The following is a 21,717-nucleotide window of genomic DNA, read 5'->3' as shown; positions in this document are numbered from 1 at the left end:
GGTCTTTTCTCATATCGATTTAAATATCTTACTTCATTTACCCCCTGATGATCCCACACCGTGGGGGAAACACGTTGGGGTTGAACACAGATTAGTTCTGTGGCATTATTAATTATCATAATTTGGTGTCTTTTATATATGTAATTGTAGTTGACTGCACCGTGTACCTGTTGGTATTTGATATCAACAGGGTTGTATACATTGTGCATTTTTTGTTACTGATCCTCTTTGTCCACGCCTATACCAGCCCACCATTATATCAATGGTCTCTTAACCCATATTTAATAGGGTAAATCATGAGTTGCCAGTCAGGTTCGAGGACAGGGGGCCTCCACCATCAGGAGTCGCCCCTGGGCTAAGGGCCTAGTCTTAGGACATGTAGTTTAGGGCTATAAATTCCATATCTTGGCCAATATTCTCGGTGGTCTGGTGTACGCCTGGACACTTTTGGACATATGTGTCTGTCGTAAGTAGTAATAAAGTTTATAAATCTTTTTGTAAGGGTTACGCTGTAGCTGGACCACATTGTTTGGCTGTTATCCCTTGATTTGTTACTGGAAAAAATTGATTAAAAAGGAAAATCTGCCAAAAAAGTGAAATTCAGAAATTTCATCTCCATTTTCCTTTAATTCTTGTGGAACACCTAAAGGGTTAACAAAGTTTGTAAAATCAGTTTTGAATACCTTGAGGAGTGTAGTTTCTAAAATGGGGTCATTTTTGGGTGGTTTCTATTATGTAAACCTCACAAAATGACTTCAGACCTGAACTGGTCCTTGAAAAGTGGGTTTTGGAAATTTTCTAAAAAAATTCAAGATTTGCTATTAAACTTCTTGGCCTTCTAACGTCGCCAAAAAATAAAATGACATTCACAAATTGATCCAAACATGAAGTAGACATCTGGGGAATGTAAAGTAATAACTATTTTTGGAGGTATTACTGTCTATTATAAAAGTAGAGAAATAGAAATTTGGAAATTTGCTAATTTTTCAATTTTTTTTTGTAAATTTTGTATTTTTTTATAAATAAAAATGAAATTTTTTTACTCCATTTTACCATTGTCATGAAGTACAATATGTGACGAGTAAACAATCTCAGAATGGCCTGGATAAGTAAAAGTGTTTTAAAGTTATCAGCACTTAAAGTGACACTGGTCAGATTTGCTAAATAATGGCCTGGTCCTGAAGGTAAAAACTAGCTTGGTCTTGAAGGGGTTAAATGGATCTAACCATACAGAGTAGACATCTGTTTGGATCAGCCTGCGACTGACTCCTTTTGGCAGACTAAAATATGCTGTGCTTTTGTGTCCATCAATAAATGAAGGAAAAATTACAGGATTCTAAATGGAGAGTGTCTAATGCATTTAATTGTGGAGAAGCCATTGTATAAGAATATATGAATTCTGTATTCATAGTTGTATGCCAATCTGTTTTAAGATGCGTCAAACCTGGTGAAATGAATCTCTTGGTGTTCCCCATGTTTTAGGCACAAAGTGATCTGATACTGTTTATTGATGAAAAGCCAGTAATGGTCACATGGAGAACATCTGATGGAAAAGCCAAGCCAAGTTTACTCTGGGTACTGTGAGCACGTTGTTTAATACTGTGCTTATTTCTTGTGTCTGTTGGTCATATACTTCTTAAATACTGAATCTACTGATTTGTTGCCATTTTTTTCTCTCCTTCATATGTTCATGGATCAACCCTTTTTAAAGGGGTTCTCCAGGATTTACTTATTGATGACATATTAGTAGGGATGAGCGAATTGACTTTGGATGAAACTTCCCAAGTCGATTCGCATAACACTTCAATACTGTACAGAGAGAGCGCTCCATACAGTATTAGAATGTATTGGCTCCCATGAGCCGAAGTTATTACTTTGCGAATTCTTGCGAGACTTCGAGTAATAACTTCATAAATTGATTTCTACTGTAAAAAAACATTTCCTGAACTCTTATTCTGTTCTAAGGTACCACTGCCCATACAATGGCTGTGCTTGGTATTGCAGCTCAGCCCCGTTGACTTAGACCAGGGATCAGCAACATTAGCTGTTGTGAAACTACAGCTCCCAGCATGCTCCACTTTCATAGGAGATCTGAGAACAGACAAGCAATTGTGCATGCTGGGACTTGTAGTTTCCCCACAGCCAGAGGTTGCTGATCGCTGGCCTAGACCATTTGACTAATGAACGGGATATCATATGGCCTCACAGAGCGCCACAGCCTCTTCGTACATCTGATCGGCAGGGGTCCTAACAGTTGGAACCTCACCAATCTCAAATCGATAACCTATCCTAAGTATGGGCTATTAATGTCAAAATCCCAGCGAACCCCTTTGATGTGTTTACATCATGTTAATGTCGGCACAAATCTTGTCACATAGGGAAAACGTATCCATAAGGTAATAAGCCACTGTGTTATAGTACAGTGGTTTACGTCAGCGTTATGCATCAGAAAATCCTCCATTGGAAGGCTCAAGTGCAGTGTGAACAGAGACCTACTTGCTACACTAATTTTTTTAGTTTGTTTCTATATCTTTGTCAGGTCTGTGAATTCCCCAAAGAGCGTCTCAGTGACAAATGTCAGCATAAATTTAAAGTTATCTGGAAGGATGGAGAAGCTCAAAAAGAGTGCGTCTTATACCCAGGTGATTACTGCTGTACACAGGTCAGGAGGGAATATATAACTGAGCAGACTTCCATGATCAATGTGGTTTCTTTCTAATATAGGAAAACAGAGCACATGGTTTCGAGATTCCGCATCAGAGGATAAAATCTTCAGGTAAATATGGTTAATATATCAGTAGAGCTGTAGGGTAGGAGTCAGGTCCTATTCACACATCTGTCCACATTTGTTCTTTGTGGTGTTTTCCTGTGCCATATTACTACTGCTTTGTGTGAACAGGGCCTTAAAGAGGACCTGTTGCCTCTCCTGATATGTCTGTTTTAGTAACGTCTTGCATTCCCCATGATTGTGGAGCACCTTTTGGAATAACTCTGTTCTGTGAATTTGCAGGGCTCCAATTGGCTGCCATAGAAGCCTGAGGCTTTAAAGGGAACCTGTCACCAAGATTTTGGGTATAGAGCTGAGGACATGGGTTGCTAGATGGCCGCCAGCACATCGGCAATACCCAGTCCCCATAGCTCTGTGTGCTTTTATTGTGTAAAAAAAAGAAAGAAAGATTTGATACATATGCAAATTAACATAAGAGTCATATCTTGCTTGTGTGACCAGAGAAGAGTCATATTTTCAAGCTTTGACTCATCTCAGCTTAATTTGCATATGTATCAAATCGTTTTTTTTTTTACACAATAAAAGCACACAGAGCTATGGGGACTAGGTATTGCGAATGTGCTAGTGGCCATCTAGCAACCCATGTCCTCAGCTCTATACCCAAAATCCCAGTGACAGGTTCCCTTTAAAGGGAACCTGTCACCTGGATTTTGGGTATAGAGCTGAGGACATGGGTTGCTAGATGACCGCTAGCACATCTCGAATACCCAGTCCCCATAGCTCTTTGTGCTTTTATTGTGTAACAATTAGGGGTGCACCGAAATTCCGGCGGCCGAAAATATCGGCCGAAAATGCACCTAATCCATTTCGGCCGATATTGATACATATCGGCAGAAAATAGCGGGGAGGGACTGGGAGGAGGAGCTGGGGGCCGGTGCGTTCACTGTGCTCCGGCCCCCAGCTCCAGTAGTTATCAAATGTGTACAATTAATAAGGATTCTATTCATGAGGCCCCCTCTGCAGTAGAACATTCAATATAGCCACATCCTACTCACAGGGCTGTTATCTTAATGACTGACGTCATGTGCCCGGCCTACTTTCTGAATGAAGGAGGCGGCGCAGGCATGTGACGTCAGTCGTGACGCTGCCGCTCGTCTGCCCGGCCGGCCAGCATTAAGATAACAGCCCTGTGAGTAGGATGTGGATATATTGAATGTTCTACTGCAGAGGGGGCCTCATGAATAGAATGCTTATAAAATGTGTACAATTAATAACTACTGGAGCTGGGGGTCGGAGAACAGTGAACGCACCGGCCCCCAGCTCCTCCTCCCAGTCCCTCCCCGCTATTTTCTATTAATTGTACACATTTTATAACTAGTCTGTACTGGAGCGGCAATGGGGGGGGTTTGGATGGCACTGTTATGGGGTGGGTGGGGGTCTGTGGATGGCACTGTTATGGGGTGGGTGGGTAATATGATTTATTAAATTCATGAAAAAGAATTATTAATAAAATCATAAAAAAAAAAAAAGTATTTTAAAAGTATTTGGGCAAAAAGGCGGTTTCGGTTTCGGTCAAGGGGTATCCTGAATTTTCGGTTTCGGACCAGAATTTTCATTTCGATGCACCCCTAGTAACAATCCCGATTTGATACATATGCAAATTAACATAAAAGAGTCATATCTTACTTGTGTGACCAGAGAAGAGTCATATTTTCAAGCTCTGACTCATCTCAGGTTAATTTGCATATGTATCAAATCGGTTTTTATATACAATGAAAGCACACAGAGCTATGGGGACTGGGTATTGCGGATGTGCTAGCGGCCATCTAGCAGCCCATGTCCCCAGCTCTATACCCAAAATCTTGGTGACAGGTTCCCTTTAAGGCTCCCAGGCCTGTCGTAATGAGCTGCATGACCTGTTACAATAGTATTGTAGTGCAGTCTATGGGACAACCCCTCAGAAGATCACATACTGTATACAAATCCTTTTAAAGGGGTTGGACCATCCCAGGCATTGTTACATATCACTAGGATATGCCACCAATGTCTGGTAGGTGTGGGTCCCACCTCTGGGACCCGCACCTATCTCTGGAATGGAGCCCACAAAGGGAAGGAGAGCAGACCTCGCATGCGTAGTCGCCCTCTATTCCTTTCTATGGGAGTGCTGAAACTAGCCAAGCGCCGAGTTCCATAACAAAAAAAAACCAATTTGCTGTTTTTTTTAGTCATGTTGCCCCCTCCCAAAATAAATTCAATAAAAAGTGACCAAGATAATACCAATAAACAGCTCGCCCCTCTAAAAATGAGCCATTACACAGCTCTATAGACGAAAAAAGAAAAAAGTTATGGTATCGCTGTAATTGTACAACCTGCAGAATGTTAATATGTCATATAATAATGTCATGCCATTTTTAGCGAATACCATATTATTATTTTTACTTCACCCAACAAAGATTTTTTTTTACTGTCCAATACCAGCTATGTTAAAATAAATGGTGACGTACGGTACAACTTGTCCTGCAAAAAATAATCCCTCCATAAGGCTGTATGAATGAAAATTAGCTATGGCTCTTAGAAGGTGGACAGGGACAAAAAACGGAAATTGGCTGCGTCCTTAACCCCTTCCTGACCGGGGGATTTTTTGTGTTTTTATGTTATACTTCCTGCCTTCACAGAGCTATACGTTTTTTTGTTTTTTTTTTCCCGTCACATAGCTGTTTGAGGGGTTGTTTATTGCAGAACAAGTTGTACTTTGTAATGGCTCTATTTAATATTGCATATGATGTAGTGGGAAGTTGGAAAATAAAATTCCAGTTGGGGTGGAATAGGAAAAAAAAGTATTCAATTTCGACACCGTTTTTTGTGTCTCATTTTTACAGCGTTCCCTATGCAGTAAAACTGACCTGTTCATTTATATAGTTTTTCTAACAAACATAATATAAAAAATAAAAACTTTGGGGAAACAATGTTTTCTCGCCCATTTTCCTTGGGGGACACAGACCTTGGGTATAGCTCAGCTCCCTAGGAGGCGTGACACTAAGTAAAACTGTTAAGCCCCTCCTCCATCAGCTATACCCTCAGCCTGGAGATAGAGGCTACCAGTTTTAGCTTAGTGTCCAAGGAGGCAAGACACTCCCTGCTACTGCAGGGCTGTTTTCTCCTTGTTGTAATTTTATTTTATTTTTGTTTTTTCCTAGAGATACCAGAGACGCATTGGGCCTCTCTGCTCTCCCGGGGTGAGCTGCGCCAGTGCCAACTTATCTGCACTGCTGCCTCCCCCACAGAAGCAATAGGAGGATCTGGGCAGCAATGGCTCCCCTACATCCCGCCAGCTAGGGGGTCGCCCGCACGCAAAGCCCCTCTCCCAGCTTCCTGCCACTGCGGTGCCAGTAGCTGAAGGGGCGACCCTGCTGGAAGGAACTGAGGGTGAAGACAGGTGAGATGGCTTTTCCAGCCCATACCCTGTCCCTATCGGCAAGCATGTACCCCTCTGGGTTTGAAGGGGGGCACCCGTGGTCGCTCATTCTGAGCGCTCCAGCAGACCCTCCCCAGCTCTCCTCCGTGTATCCTGCACCCCCACGCCGTTTTCCCCCATTTTCAGGCTACTCTTCAAGACGGCTGATCTCTCCCTCTCTCCCTCCCGCCGCCGCCCGCTCCGTTCCGAACGGGGGGCGGGGCTTATGCCCGACATGACCATATCGGCATCGGCGGGGCAGGGGACAATGGTGGCAGAAGGTCACCCACCTGGGAATAATCGCCGCACTCTTGGGGCCTGCGGGCCCTTTATTTCATGGCACCCTGCTTCTTCTTAGCCCTGCGAGGTTTTTCGGCAGCAGGGGGCGTGGCTTACGCGCGCGCGCGCCATTTTGGGGGCGGAGTTAGGTTCTCCTTCACAGGAGACATTTCAAGCGCTGGAGGGGGCGGAGCTTGTTCCCCGCGCTTCTGCTGAATTCTTCCCGTGTTTCCTCACTCCTAGACAGGAAGCTGGGACACGTGGGGGACTCTGAGCACCTGGTGTATCGCTCGGCTTCTGTGGGCGCTATCTGCAGGCTCTCTGCTGTTTGCTGCTCCCTGCTGCTGCTGCTGCTGCTGCTGCAGCTGCTGCTGATCCTCTCTACTCCTGACGTTCTTCTGAGGCACTGGTAGGACAGTTAACCCTCTCCTAACCCTCCTGGTCATAGCTGCTATATCCCTTGTGGTCTCTGTATTGGGGTACGACCACTTTTTCAGCATGTCAGATCCCACGGGTGCCCCCAAACCCTGGTACCATGCCTGTACCGCCTGTAAGGAACTTTTTCCGCGGGGGCAATCTGAGCCGCATTGCCTTGCATGTCAGGCCCCGGTGCAGGGCCCGCTTCCCGCTGCGCCCCCCGGTGCCTCTGAACCCCCTGACTGGGCTAGGTCTCTGTCTCAGGCGGTGGAAAGCCTTACACACGTAGTGGGCCGTCTCGTGGATAGACCGCCTCTCCCGCAGGCTGCCACAATCCCTGTCGCACCCGCTGGGACTACCGTTTCTGCCGCCCCCACTGATTCCCTGCCTCCCAGCGAATCTTCCAGGGCCCGGCATATTCAGAAACGTTCAAGGGTTGAGCGCACATCTTCTCCAGATGCTTCGCTCTCTCCGCCATGCGTGCGAGCTCAGTCAAGTCTATCCTCTCAAAGGGATACGCTTTCTGAGGGAGAACTGGCGGATTCGGACGTGGACATGGACTCAGAGCTTCCGTCCAAATTGGCGTCCGCGGTGGGGCATCTTATCACTAGCATCCGTGATACCTTTCACATACACGATGACCCCCCCAACTCTGAACAGGCCGGCGTGTCCTTTCTTCGCCCCAGACAGGCCTCCAAGGTCTTTCCCATCCACGCAGATTTTTCTTCTGTGGTGTCCAAGGCTTGGACCCGGCCTAACGTCCGCTTTGTTACACCCAAAAAGCTGGACATTTGTTATCCCTTTCCAGCGGATTCTGTGACCACGTGGACGTCCCCGCCTAAGGTTGATCCTCCCGTGGCTCGCCTGTCCAAAAGCACTACTATTCCTGTACAAGACGGATCTTCCCTCCAGTCTGCTGAGGACCGTCGTACGGAATCCCTCTCCAAGGCCATATTTACTGCCTCTGGTTCGGCCCTTAGACCGGTCTTTGCCTCCGCCTGGGCTGGTAAAGCGGTCTCTGAATGGGGTTTGCAACTGGAACGGGAGTTAGGGTCGGACGTCCCTCTACAGGACCTCCGTTCCTTAGCCCAACTAATTGTCCAGGCCGGAAAATTTGTCTGTGAGGCCTCTCTTGATGCGGGTGCCCTCATTGCCCGTTCCTCTGCCCTGGCAGTTTCTGTCAGGAGGGAACTCTGGCTGAAGGTTTGGGCGGCGGACGCCGCTTCCAAACGCTCTTTGGCTGGCCTACCGTTCTCGGGTTCCCGCTTGTTCGGAACCCGTCTGGACGAACTTATATCTGAGGCCACGGGTGGGAAGAGTACTCACCTCCCCCAGTCCAGGCCGAGGGGCGCCCCCCGCGGTCGCGCTGGTTCGTCCCGTTTTCGGTCCTTTCGCAAGCCCACCGGGTCTAGACCCGCGGCCGGTTCTTCTTCCTCTGGCCCAGCCCAGGATAGACGCAAGAAGCCGTTTTTTCGGACGCAATCTACCTGGCGCAAGCCCCAGCCCACACGGGCTCCCTCAGGCCAGCAGCCCTCTGCCTGAAGGTGCGCCCCCACCCACCCGGGTGGGGGGCCGCCTTCTACTGTTCAGGAACGTATGGCGGGCCCACATCTCAGACGCATGGGCGCTCGAGATTGTATCTTGCGGATACAAGATCGAATTTGCGTCCATTCCGCCAGACCGTTTTTTCCGGTCCCGTCCTCCGCGGGATCCCGTACGAGCGGCCGCCTTCTTCACGGCCATTCGCTCTCTAATGGACAAGGGTGTCGTCGCCCCCGTGCCTCCGACGGAAAGGTTCAGGGGGTTCTACTCGAACCTCTTTGTGGTTCCCAAGAAGGAAGGCTCAGTGCGACCGATCTTGGACCTAAAGCGCCTGAACCGTTTTCTCCGACTGCAGAGATTCCGGATGGAGTCTCTCAGGTCCGCAGTGGCCTCCCTGGAAAGAGGGGATTTCATGGCCTCAATCGACGTTCAGGATGCATACCTCCACGTTCCGGTTGCTCCATGTCATCACCGCTTCCTGCGCTTCGCGGTGGGGGACGATCACTTCCAATTCGTCGCCCTTCCCTTTGGTCTGGCGACGGCTCCTCGAGTATTCACCAAGGTCCTGGCCCCTGTCTTGGCCCTTCTGCGTTCAAGAAGTGTTTTTCTTCTCCCTTACTTGGACGACATCTTGGTCAAGGCACCCTCCTTCTCTCAGGCATCCGGCAGTGTGGGACTCACTCTGGAGACCCTGACGCGGTTCGGTTGGATCATCAACCACCCCAAGTCTTCTCTTACCCCCTCCAGACGGCTGATCTTCCTGGGGATGCTCCTGGATACGGAGTTGGCGGAGGTCCGCCTCCCGTCGGACAAGCGTCTGGCCCTTTGCGGGTCTGTTCGCGGTCTCCTCCGTCATCACCGCCCTTCCCTCAGATCCAGCATGCGGTTGTTGGGGAAGATGGTTGCCTGTTTCGAAGCGGTGCCGTTCGCACAATTCCGATCCCGCACCTTTCAGAGGGCAATTCTGTCGGCCTGGGACAAATCACCGAGGAGTCTGGACAGGACCTTTCTTCTGCCTCCCCTGGCTCGGGCTTCCCTCAGCTGGTGGTTGCATATCCCTCTACGGGGGAGGTCCTTCCTCCCACTGAACTGGCTGGTGATTACCACCGATGCCAGCTTACGGGGGTGGGGGGGGGTTTTCCCTCCCCGGTCCGTCCAGGGCGTTTGGTCTCTATCGGAGTCCAGACTTCCAATCAATATTCTGGAACTGAGGGCGATTCTTCTGTCCCTCAGACACTGGACCCATCTACTGAGGGGCCACCCTGTTCGGATCCAATCGGACAATGCCACGGCTGTGGCATACATAAACCATCAGGGAGGCACTCGCAGCGCTGCAGCGATGCAAGAGGTGACCCTCATTCTCCTCTGGGCGGAGGCGCATGTGTCGGCCTTATCCGCAATTTACATCCCGGGGGTGGACAACTGGGCGGCGGATTTCCTGAGCCGGTCCACCATCGACCCGGGAGAATGGTCCCTGCACCCAGAGGTGTTCGAAGCCCTTTGTCTTCGCTGGGGTCGCCCCGACGTGGACCTCATGGCTTCCAAATTCAACCACAAGGTCCCCCGATACCTGGCCAGGGCACGGGACCCGAAGGCGTACGGCGCCGACGCGCTCGTCCTTCCGTGGCGCGAATTCTCCCTTCTGTACGTCTTTCCTCCTTTCCCCCTCCTGCCACGGGTTCTTCGGAGGATCGCGGCAGAGGGCGTTCCCGCGATTCTGATCGCCCCGGATTGGCCCCGCCGGTCTTGGTACGCCGACCTAATGTTGCTGTTGGCAGACGCACCGTGGCCACTGCCCTCCAGGGAAGACCTTCTCTCTCAGGGACCGATCTTCCACGAGCATTTAGGCTCGCTACGTTTGACGGCGTGGCTATTGAGACCGCCGTCTTAACGCGACGGGGTTTCTCCGCGGACGTAGTCCGCACCATGATCCGTGCTCGTAAGCCCGTGTCCTCTAGGATCTACTATCGGGTTTGGAGGTCCTATCTGGGGTTCTGTGAGTCCCGGAGCATCCCACCTCTCCGGTTTTCTCTTCCCACGATCCTGTCCTTCCTCCAGTCGGGTCTGGACCTGGGGCTGAGCCTCAGTTCTCTGAAGGGACAGATTTCGGCGCTGTCTATTCTTCTCCAGCGTCCCCTGGCCCCTCTGGGGCCAATTAAGACCTTCTTACAAGGGGTGGCTCACTCTGTTCCGCCGTACCGCCCTCCAGTTCCATCCTGGGACCTGAATGTGGTGCTCTCGGCGCTCCAATCAGCCCCCTTCGAGCCTTTACGGGAGGTCTCCCTTCGCCTTCTGTCCTGCAAGGTCATTTTTCTTGTGGCCATCACATCTCTCCGACGGGTGTCGGAGTTAGCGGCTCTTTCTTGCTCCGAACCTTTCCTGATCTTCCACCAGGATAAGGTTGTGCTTCGGCCTGTCCCGTCCTTCCTGCCAAAGGTGGTCTCCGCCTTTCACATCAATGAGGACATCGTCCTTCCGTCGCTCTGTCCCTCTCCTTCCCACCCCAGAGAACGGGAACTGCACCGTCTGGATGTGGTCAGGGCGTTGAAGATTTATCTGGAGGTCACCGGATCCTTTCGGCGCACGGACTCCCTGTTTGTGGTTCCGGAGGGTTCGCGCAAGGGTTTGGCGGTCTCCAAGGTGGCTATTGCCCGTTTCATTAAACTGGCGGTGTCTGAGGCTTATCGAGCCAAGGGTAGAGCTCCGCCTTTCAGCGTCACTGCTCATTCCACCAGAGCAGTCGGAGCTTCCTGGGCGCAGAGGCATCGGGCCTCGGCTGAACAGTTGTGCAAAGCAGCCACTTGGTCCTCTCTGCACACTTTCACAAGGTTCTATAGAGTGCATACGCATGCATCAGCGGATGCTGCTTTGGGCCGCCTGGTTTTGTAGGCAGCGGTTTCCTGATGCTCCGGTGGTGGTCCGCCTTGGGTTTGTGGTCCCTCCCTTCTTGGACTGCTCTTGAACGTCCCAAGGTCTGTGTCCCCCAAGGAAAATGGGCGAGAAAAGGAGATTTTTGTATAACTTACCAGTTAAATCTCTTTCTCGCTCTTCCTTGGGGGACACAGCACCCACCCTTCTGTGTTTTGTTACAGGGTTATGGTCTGGCGCCCCGTTGGGTTGCTGGCTGGTTGTTTCCGTTATTGGTTGTTATCCTTTCACTACTTGGACACGCAACTGGTAGCCTCTATCTCCAGGCTGAGGGTATAGCTGATGGAGGAGGGGCTTAACAGTTTTACTTAGTGTCACGCCTCCTAGGGAGCTGAGCTATACCCAAGGTCTGTGTCCCCCAAGGAAGAGCGAGAAAGAGATTTAACTGGTAAGTTATACAAAAATCTCCTTTTTTCTTTGCCTGACCATATTCTCACCCTTATAACATTTTCATATTTACACCTACAGAGTTACGTGAGGGCTCATTTTTTGCGGGCGATACAGTATGTCGTTTTTACTAATACCATTTTGGAGTGTGTATGACTTTTTGATTACTTTTTTTTTTTTTTATATCGGTATAGGGAGGTGACTTGAATTTTAATATTTTTTTTTTTACTTGAACATGCAATTAGGTTCTCCCACAGACTGCACATAAATGACCATTGCAGTCTATGGGAGATTTTCTATGTTCCTATGGAGCCCTGCTACAGACGGGGCTCTATAGGAACATGCCAACCTAGATCTTGGAGCAGAGGAGCCCTTTGGGCCGGGGGAACGCAGCACTCACAGGGTTTCACCTGTCAGATGCTGTGGTTACATTTGACCACGGTATCTAAGGGGTTAAAAGTCTGTAATCACAGATTTTGCTTCCAGGTGTTTGCTGTTTAGAACGGTAGAAAACTGACAGCTATGGCGGTCACTCAGCTTCTGAGTGGGCACCATCTTTAAAGTCCTGAATTCTGTTGTACATGTATGGAGGTGGTTGGGAAGGAGTAAAGGGTTTAATAAACTTGTAGTAGCAATAATTGAGGAACAGTGATGCTCCAGAATAGTTATTGCTTGGTGAATGTAAGTAGTTACTACAACAGGCACGTCAGGAGTGGTGACAGGTCCATTTTAAGCTGGTCATACACATTAGATGTATGGAAGCTGGAGCTGCTGATTTCAGCAACCATCTAATGTGTACAGGGACCTTCTTATTCTCCTGTGATGACATTTCAACATGCATGATCCCACTGCTAGAGGCGTTTGGTAGAAGCAGTTCACTCCACCTTTTGAGAACTATAGATACCTAGCCTCTCCATACATTCGTTGGGCCAAAAGCTATCTGATGTGTACGGCCAGCCTTACATTTTCGGTTGGTAGATAAGGCGTGCCAGTCTAACTGATGGAGAAAAATAAGTGCAACTTTTTCTCTTTTCCAGTTTGGAGCTGTCAGAGGGAAAGAGCAACGTGTTACAACAGGAATTGCAGTCTTGCAAGGAGCTGCAGGAGCTGGAGCCTGAAAACAAGTGTAAGTTTGTGAAGTATTCTACAAGAACCGTTCCGAAGGTAGCAATTAAAGGGGTTGTCTCAGCAAAGGTCCATCTCTTCCTTCACTATGGGGGCTCTGTTCTGGAGATAGGTGTGAGTCCCAGAGGGGGCCTATCCTAGTAATTTGCCACAAATTCTGAGATCGGAAAACCCCTTTAAGGCCGTTTTCCAAGGCCCGACTAAACAAGTAGAATTAACCTCTCTTCCCGATAATTGCCTATTGTTAAGGTGAGAAGAGAGCTATATTTGCATGCTGCAGTCATTCCCCTGGGTCCTGCAATCACTCGTTCCCATAGAGGTTCATAGCCGGCAGCACATCCCTGTTTATATAAAGCGATCTGCTGCCAATAAAAAAGTATTTAATGTGCCACAGGAAAGATATTGACTGCCTCCATCGTGGCCATTGCAGAAGGGCCTTGAAGCCCTATTTCATGACGTGAAAAAGAGACTTTTGTTCGCGTTGTCTTTATCTGAGGACACAGATACATTGCAGATTAGAGGGGACCCGGGTTTATTATAGCAGTGTTTCCCAACCAGTGTGCCTCCAGGTGTTGCAAAACTACAACTCCCAGCATGCCCGCATAGCCAAAGGCTGTCCAGGCATGCTGGGAGTTGTAGTTTTGCAACAGCTGGAGGCACACTGGTTGGGAAACACTGTATTAATAGGGTATTAGATATATACTATATAGTGCATATACTGGGAGACTCCTGAGGCATGGCCTCAGTTCTAAAGGTATAGCAGCAGAGCTCCATGCTTAATCCTAGGCACCCACCAATCAGCTGTTTAAGCAGGCTGCAGTGTTTCGGCGAGCACCACGCCCTCCTCACAGCTTACCAAGCACAGCACTGCCCATTGGATAGTGGTTGTGCTTGGCATTGCAGCCTAGCCCTGAATGGGGCTGAGTTGCTTCTAGGCCACGTGGCCGATGAACGTGACGTCGCTGACCTAAGAAGAGGCCGAAGTACTCACCTAGCACCACAACCTCTTCATACAGCTGATCTGTTGGGGTCCAGGAGTCAGACACATGCTGAGTTCCTATTAATGATCTATCAATATGTAAATTCAGAGAACCCCTTTAAAGCAAACCTGTCACCACAAAATGCAGTGCAATCTGCAGGCAGCATGTTGTAGAACAGGAGAAGCTATAGTTTTGTGGAAAAAGATTTAGAATTAGGCAATACTAATCCACAAAAAGGCCGTACTCATCCTGCACTTTCCTAGATCCCTATTATAGGAATGCCTGTTCTTGTCTGCAAAACGGGCAAGACTAGGACAAGTTTTATGATTTGTGGAATGGCAGCATGGCTGCAGACAGCACACAAATGACATCCATGTGCTGTCTGCATTCTCTGCTGCTCCGAAGAATTTAATGTGTCCAAAAATACGGTGGTGTGCATGTGGCCCAACTTGTCATTTATTCATTTACTGTGTTTTTATTCTGAATTCAGTTGTGCACGGGGAAGGTCTTATCGGTGATTAATGGCATTCTCTGTGTAAAGCCTGTATTGCACAGCTGGATTTTGCAGGCAATTGTCAGGAGGAAAGTGTTCCCTCCCGGCAATCGCCTGCTCACTAGCGGAGGAGACGGCTGCTATCACATGCAGCGATCTCCTCCGCAGCATGGGGAGGAGGGATCGCTATGCCATCGCTAGTCCCCATGCTGTATAACGGTACCGGCTGCAGATTGTGATTAGACTGCACGATCTGCCACTGGCAAACAATGATTTTTAAACGTGCTTCAAAATTACAATTGCCCAATGAACGAGCAGCAGTATTTAGACCTCCGGATCAAGCGTTCCTGCGATTTAAGATTAGAAACAGCAGAGATATAATTGTATACGTTACAAGGTTTACTGAATCTTTTCCCAGAATAATATATAAATATAAAATATATATATATATATATATATATATATGTGGAAAAATGATGGCGGCACCAGAAAAAACAGGAAGGGTGCTAGGTCCAGGGATGTAGCAGCTTACCCCGTCAAATAAAGAAGAAACACGTACAGCACTCCAGGTAAAAGATAGTGGTGTTTATTCACCCATGTAGATGGCAACGTTTCGGCTCATGCACAAGCCTTTTTCAAGCTTGAAAAAGGCTTGTGCATGAGCCGAAACGTTGCCATCTACATGGGTGAATAAACACCACTATATTTTACCTGGAGTGCTGTCCGTGTTTCTTCTTTATTTATATATCTATCTATCTATCTTTACATACAATAGAAAAAGTAAGGCAGCACCAACCTATAAACAATACTGCGGGTGCAGGCTCAAAAGGGCAAGCTTACCCAAAAATCCAGCCAAAAAAATAGAGCAGCACTCGAGGATAATGTGGAAAATAGTGGTTTATTCACCCATTGGTGACGTAACATTTCGGCTCCAACATGAAGCCTTTCTCACCTACTAGCTTGAGAAAGGCTTCATGTTGGAGCTGAAACGTTGCATCACCAATGGGTGAATAAACCACTATTTTCCATATTGTCCTGGAGTGCTGCTCTATTTTTTGGAATATATAAGAAAACTGTGGCAGCACTCCCTTGAAAGCTGTATAGGATGTAGGGTGCCCGCGATGGTCCCTCGATTCAGGACGGAAAACAGCAAGACTAAGTTCGCAGCACTCCTTGAAAGATAAAATGTGCTCTTTATTCACACATATCAAGTGACAACGTTTCGGTTCTCTCACAGAACCTTTCTCAAGTCAGGTGAAACATAAAGTGCAATAGTGCCAGTATAAATACATAATAAGGTTGTTACCAATCAGTTCATCAACCAATACAAAAATAGTGCACTCCCCTTTTGTGGATATATATTTCAATTCATTCATTTATCACTCATATCAATGTAAGCAGACTAACAAGCATCTTCTATACATACTATAGTGTTCTAACCATACTGTCCTTGTTACCATTTGTATGATCACAGTGCATATATAAAGTGCCAATAATAAAGTGCATGGTGCAATTAAAACTTCTTAACGTCTTTACCTTGCTGGGGGTATATACAATGAACCAAGTGGATGGCGTCTTAATTCGTGTGGATGCACGGTGATTCTCCGCGTCTCGTCCTCGCCACTGCGCATGTGTCAGCCCCTCCCCTGTTGTTAGGCGGCACTTAACCGCTAAGCGTCACCAACAGGCGGAGTCCAAGCGCCGTGTCGTCTGGTGTACTGCGTCAGCACACGACGCGTGCATCACGTGCCCGCGCGCCCGCCGCCGCATTCACCAGCGCCACTTCACTAGTCTTTTCCGCCATTTTACATCAGGGCAATCTTTTGGGCAATAATTCTATCTGTCATCCTCCTTCATCCTATTACTTCATACTTCCCTAATTACCCACCCAGCAAGATAAGTTATCGATGTTCCTGTATAGTAATCAGACAACATAAACAGTCGTATTGTAATATAATTAAAAAACATAATTTCCACTGGGTTCACCCAATGCAGCATTCTGGACACACAAGAAGAAAGGCAATAGAGGCAGGGTACTAGCCCACCATCCCCCCTGTTACCCTAAACTCCACGTTTAATCCTTTCAGTTTCAAAGTATCCAAAGAGAAAATCCATCTGAGCTCATTTTTCTTTAAAGGGCTTCTGTCACCCCACAAGTCTTTTTTTTTTTTTTTTTGGATAGTTACATTACTTATAGCGCGATATAGGAGAATATAATCTTGTCACTTACTTTGATGCGGCCGTTTCTTTAGAAAACGAAGTTTTATAATATGTAAATCCGGTCTCTACCAGCAAGTAGGGCGTCTACTTGCTGGTAGCCGCAGCAGAAAACCGCCCCCTCGCCGTGTTGATTGACAGGGCCAGCCGTGATCTCCTCCTCCGGCCGGCCCTGTCAGTATTTCAAAAATCGCACGCCTCTGTTCATTCGGCGCAGGCGCTCTGAGATGAGGAGGCTCATCTCCTCAGAACTCCCTCAGTGCGCCTGCGCCGATGACGTCTTCTCTTTCGGTGATGTCATCGGCGCAGGCGCACTGAGGGAGTTCTGAGGAGACGAGCCTCCTCATCTCAGTAAGTGACAAGATTATATTTTTGCGCTCTGGTTTTTCCCAGTTCTTCTGTGTCTTCGACCTCCCCTTCCTGTGGGGCGTCTCCCGTATTGTAATGTGCTCCTAAAAATGTCCCAGAAGGAGTGGTATTACTATCATCATTTGTTATATCTTTATTAGTCACCCATTTCTTCATTTCCTTATTCCGTCTGGGTATCTTTCTTGGCATCGTGTTCCTATCAACATGCCAGGGTTGTTCCCAAGTATAAACATGCTAGTTACTAAACCAAAACAGGCTAGTAATAGGTTACCTTTTGTGTCATCTTATAATGAGTTAAGCCCGAATATAGAACGTATAATGAGGCGCGATTGGGGGTTATTGAGTAGTGGTCACCCAAACAATTAAGACAAACCTTCTTAAAGACGAAACGTACAGGATGTTTCCCATGTTTGGGTTGTGTGAACTGCAAACTTATGCATAAGGGGTCAGTATTCACACATCCTGAAACAGAAGAGACATTTAATATTAAATACTATCTGACATGTGACTCATCATGGGTAATCTATGTGCTATGGTGCCCTTGCAAAAAGCTTTATGTGGGTGAAACCACATGTGATCTGAAAACTAGGTTAAATAACCACAGACAATCCATCAGAAATAAAAGAAAAGACCTACCTGTGTCAAAACATTTTGCGGAGATGAATCGCAAAGAAAATGATTTGAGATTTATGATCTTGGATCATGTTAGACCATTGGAAAGAGGAGGGGATAGATTAACTGTTTCAGGCTACTTTCACACTAGCGTTCGGGGCTCCGCTTGTGACTTCCGTTTGAAGGCTCTCACAAGCGGCCCTGAACGGATCCGTCCAGCCCTAATGCATTCTGAGTGGATGCGGATCCGCTCAGAATGCATCAGTCTGGCACCGTTTGGCCTCCGCTCAGCAGGCGGAAACCTGAACGCTGCTTGCAGCGTTCGGGTGTCCGCCTGGCCGTGCGGAGGCAAACGGATCCGTCCAGACTTACAATGTAAGTCAATGGGGACGGATCCGTTTGAAGTTGACACAATATGGCTCAATTTTCAAACGGATCCGTCCCCCATTGACTTTCAATGTAAAGTCAAAACGGATTCGTTTGCACTATCATGAACACAAAAAAAAAAAGTTTTATTTTTTTGTTCATGGTAATGCAAACGGATCCGTTCTGAACGGATCTAAGCGTTTGCATTATAGGTGCGGATCCGTTTGTGCAGATACCAGACAGATCCGCACCGAACGCAAGTGTGTAACCTTAAAGAAAAATGAGCTCAGATGGATTTTCTGTTTGGATACTTCGAAACTGAAAGGATTAAACGTGGAGTTTAGGGTAACAGGGGGGATGGTGGGCTAGTACCCTGCCTCTATTGCCTTTCTTCTTGTGTGTCCAGAATGCTGCATTGGGTGAACCCAGTGGAAATTATGTTTTTTAATTATATTACAATACGACTGTTTATGTTGTCTGATTACTATACAGGAACATCGATAACTTATCTTGCTGGGTGGGTAATTAGGGAAGTATGAAGTAATAGGATGAAGCAGGATGACAGATAGAATTATTGCCCTGATGTAAAATGGCGGAAAAGACTAGTGAAGTGGCGCTGGTGAATGCGGCGGTGGACGCGCGGCACGTGATGCACGCGTCGTGTGCTGATGCAGTACACCAGACGTCACGGCGCTTGGACTCCGCCTGTTGGTGACGCTTAGCGGTTAAGTGCCGCCTAACAGGGGAGGGGCTGACACATGCGCAGTGGCGCGCACGAGACGCGGAGAATCACCGTGCATCCACACGAATTAAGACGCCATCCACTTGGTTTATTGTATATACCCCCAGCAAGGTATAGACGTTAAGAAGTTTTAATTGCACCATGCACTTTATTATTGGCACTTTATATATGCACTGTGATCATACAAATGGTAACAAGGACAGTATGGTTAGAACACTATAGTATGTATAGAAGATGCTTGTTAGTCTGCTTACATTGATATGAGTGATAAATGAATGAATTGAAATATATATCCACAAAAGGGGAGTGCACTATTTTTGTATTGGTTGATGAACTGATTGGTAACAACCTTATTATGTATTTATACTGGCACTATTGCACTTTATGTTTCACCTGACTTGAGAAAGGTTCTGTGAGAGAACCGAAACGTTGTCACTTGATATGTGTGAATAAAGAGCACATTTTATCTTTCAAGGAGTGCTGCGAACTTTGTCTTGCTATATACAGTACAGACCAAAAGTTTTGACACACCTTCTCATTCAAAGAGTTTTCTTTATTTTCATGACTATGAAAATTGTAGATTCACACTGAAGGCATCAAAACTATGAATTAACACATGTGGAATTATATACATAACAAAAAAGTGTGAAACAACTGAAAATATGTCATATTCTAGGTTCTTCAAAGTAGCCACCTTTTGCTTTGATTACTGCTTTGCACACTCTTGGCATTCTCTTGATGTGCTTCAAGAGGTAGTCACCTGAAATGGTTTTCACTTCACAGGTGTGCCCTGTCAGGTTTAATAAGTGGGATTTCTTGACTTATAAATGGGGTTGGGACCATCAGTTGCGTTGTGGAGAAGTCAGGTGGATACACAGCTGATAGTCCTACTGAATAGACTGTTAGAATTTGTATTATGGCAAGAAAAAAGCAGCTAAGTAAAGAAAAACGAGTGGCCATCATTACTTTAAGAAATGAAGGTCAGTCAGTCTAAAAAATTGGGAAAACTTTGAAAGTGTCCCCAAGTGCAGTCAGAAAAACCATCAAGCGCTACAAAGAAACTGGCTCACATGCGGACCGCCCCAGGAAAGGATGACCAAGAGTCACCTCTGCTGTGGAGGATAAGTTCATCCGAGTCACCAGCCTCAGAAATCGCAGGTTAACAGCAGCTCAGATTAGAGACCAGGTCAATGCCACACAGAGTTCTAGCAGCAGACACATCTCTAGAACAACTGTTAAGAGGAGACTGTGTGAATCAGGCCTTCATGGTAGAATATCTGCTAGGAAACCACTGCTAAGGACAGGCAACAAGCAGAAGAGACTTGTTTGGGCTAAAGAACACAAGGAATGGACATTAGACCAGTGGAAATCTGTGCTTTGGTCTGATGAGTCCAAATTTGAGATCTTTGGTTCCAACCATCGTGTCTTTGTGCGACGCAGAAAAGGTTGAACGGATGGACTCTACATGCCTGGTTCCCACCGAGAAGCATGGAGGTGTGATGGTGTGTGGGTGTTTTGCTGGTGACACTGTTGGGGATTTATTCAAAATTGAAGGCATACTGAACCAGCATGGCTACCACAGCATCTTGCAGCGGCATGGTATTCCATCCGGTTTGTGTTTAGTTGGACCATCATTTATTTTTTAACAGGACAATGACCCCAAACACACCTCCAGGCTGTGTAAGGGCTATTTGACCATGAAGGAGAGTAATGGGGTGCTGCGCCTGATGACCTGGCCTCCACAGTCACCGGACCTGAACCCTGAGATGGTTTGGGGTGAACTGGACCGCGGAGTGAAGGCAAAAGGGCCAACAAGTGCTAACCATCTCTGGGAACTCCTTCAAGACTGTTGGAAGACCATTTCAGGTGACTACCTCTTGAAGCTCATCAAGAGAATGCCAAGAGTATGCAAAGCAGTAATCAAATCAAAAGGTGGCTACTTTGAAGAACCTAAAATATGACACATTTTCAGTTGTTTCACACTTTTTTGTTATGTATATAATTCCACATGTGTTAATTCATAGTTTTGATGCCTTCAGTGTGAATCTACAATTTTCATAGTCATGAAAATAAAGAAAACTCTGTCCAAACTTTTGGTCTGTACTGTATGTGTGTGTATATATATATATATATATATATATATATATTATCCATAGCATATATTATAATACAATATCATTTGTCTTGAGGAATTTTGGCGACATAGACATTTCCCCAAAAAATTTGGTTCGCAGTGTTAATACTATCATGTATAGAAGCTATTTAAAGGGGAAGTCTGTCATGAGACAACCCCTTTAATCCTTGTACAGCAAGTTCAGTTGTTTCTATCAGTGCAGCAGATTTAAGGCTACTTTCACACTAGCGTTCGGGTGTCCGCTCGTGAGCTCCGTTTGAAGGAGCTCACGAGCGGACCCGAACGCAGCCGTCCAGCCCTGATGCAGTCTGAATGGAGCGGATCCGCTCAGACTGCATCAGTCTGGCGGCGTTCAGCCTCCGCTCCGCTCGCCTCCGCACGGACAGGCGGACAGCTGAACGCTGCTTGCAGCGTTCGGGTGTCCGCCTGGCCGTGCGGATCCGTGCGGATCCGTCCAGACTTACAATGTAAGTCAATGGGGACGGATCCGTTTGAAGATGCCACAATGTGGCTCAATCTTCAAGCGGATCCGTCCCCCATTGACTTTACATTGAAAGTCTGGACGGATCCGTCCGAGGCTATTTTCACACTTAGCTTTTTTTTGCCATTTTAATGCAGACGGATCCGTTCTGAACGGAGCCTCCGTCTGCATTATTATGAGCGGATCCGTTCAGAACGGATCCGCCCGAACGCTAGTGTGAAAGTAGCCTTAAATGTCTTTAAATGCGGATCGGATGCAGACCAAAAATATGGTCATGTGAATGGGGTCTTAATTTGCATTCACAATATCTACATATTAGGATAACCCCTTTAATTGAAAGCTTAAATATTGTAATAAGGTATACCAAAACTTTGAGCAATAAAGACATAGGGGGACTTTTGTGGTGTATATCTCTCACACACCATGTTGCTGCAGAATCTGCAATTTCCTCCCTGCTAACGCC

At 47.1% G+C, this 21,717-nt stretch overlaps 1 protein-coding gene across 8 annotated transcripts in view; it reads left to right on the top strand.

The window, feature by feature from the left end:
* The window catches only part of RABGGTA (Rab geranylgeranyltransferase subunit alpha), a 74,283-nt gene that overhangs the window by 23,243 nt on the left and 29,323 nt on the right, over positions 1–21,717 (top strand). For all 8 annotated transcript variants that reach the window (XM_044273245.1, XM_044273262.1, XM_044273253.1 and 5 more), the window contains 4 exons: positions 1,483–1,575; positions 2,540–2,642; positions 2,725–2,776; positions 12,773–12,861. In XM_044273245.1, the coding sequence (XP_044129180.1) occupies positions 1,483–1,575; positions 2,540–2,642; positions 2,725–2,776; positions 12,773–12,861 (337 nt within the window). The remainder of the gene's footprint in view (positions 1–1,482; positions 1,576–2,539; positions 2,643–2,724; positions 2,777–12,772; positions 12,862–21,717) is intronic.

Source organism: Bufo gargarizans, chromosome 1 (genome assembly GCF_014858855.1).
Source record: "Bufo gargarizans isolate SCDJY-AF-19 chromosome 1, ASM1485885v1, whole genome shotgun sequence".
In the NCBI taxonomy this organism is placed as follows: domain Eukaryota; kingdom Metazoa; phylum Chordata; class Amphibia; order Anura; family Bufonidae; genus Bufo; species Bufo gargarizans.
This window is presented reverse-complemented; position numbering and strand designations above follow the sequence as displayed.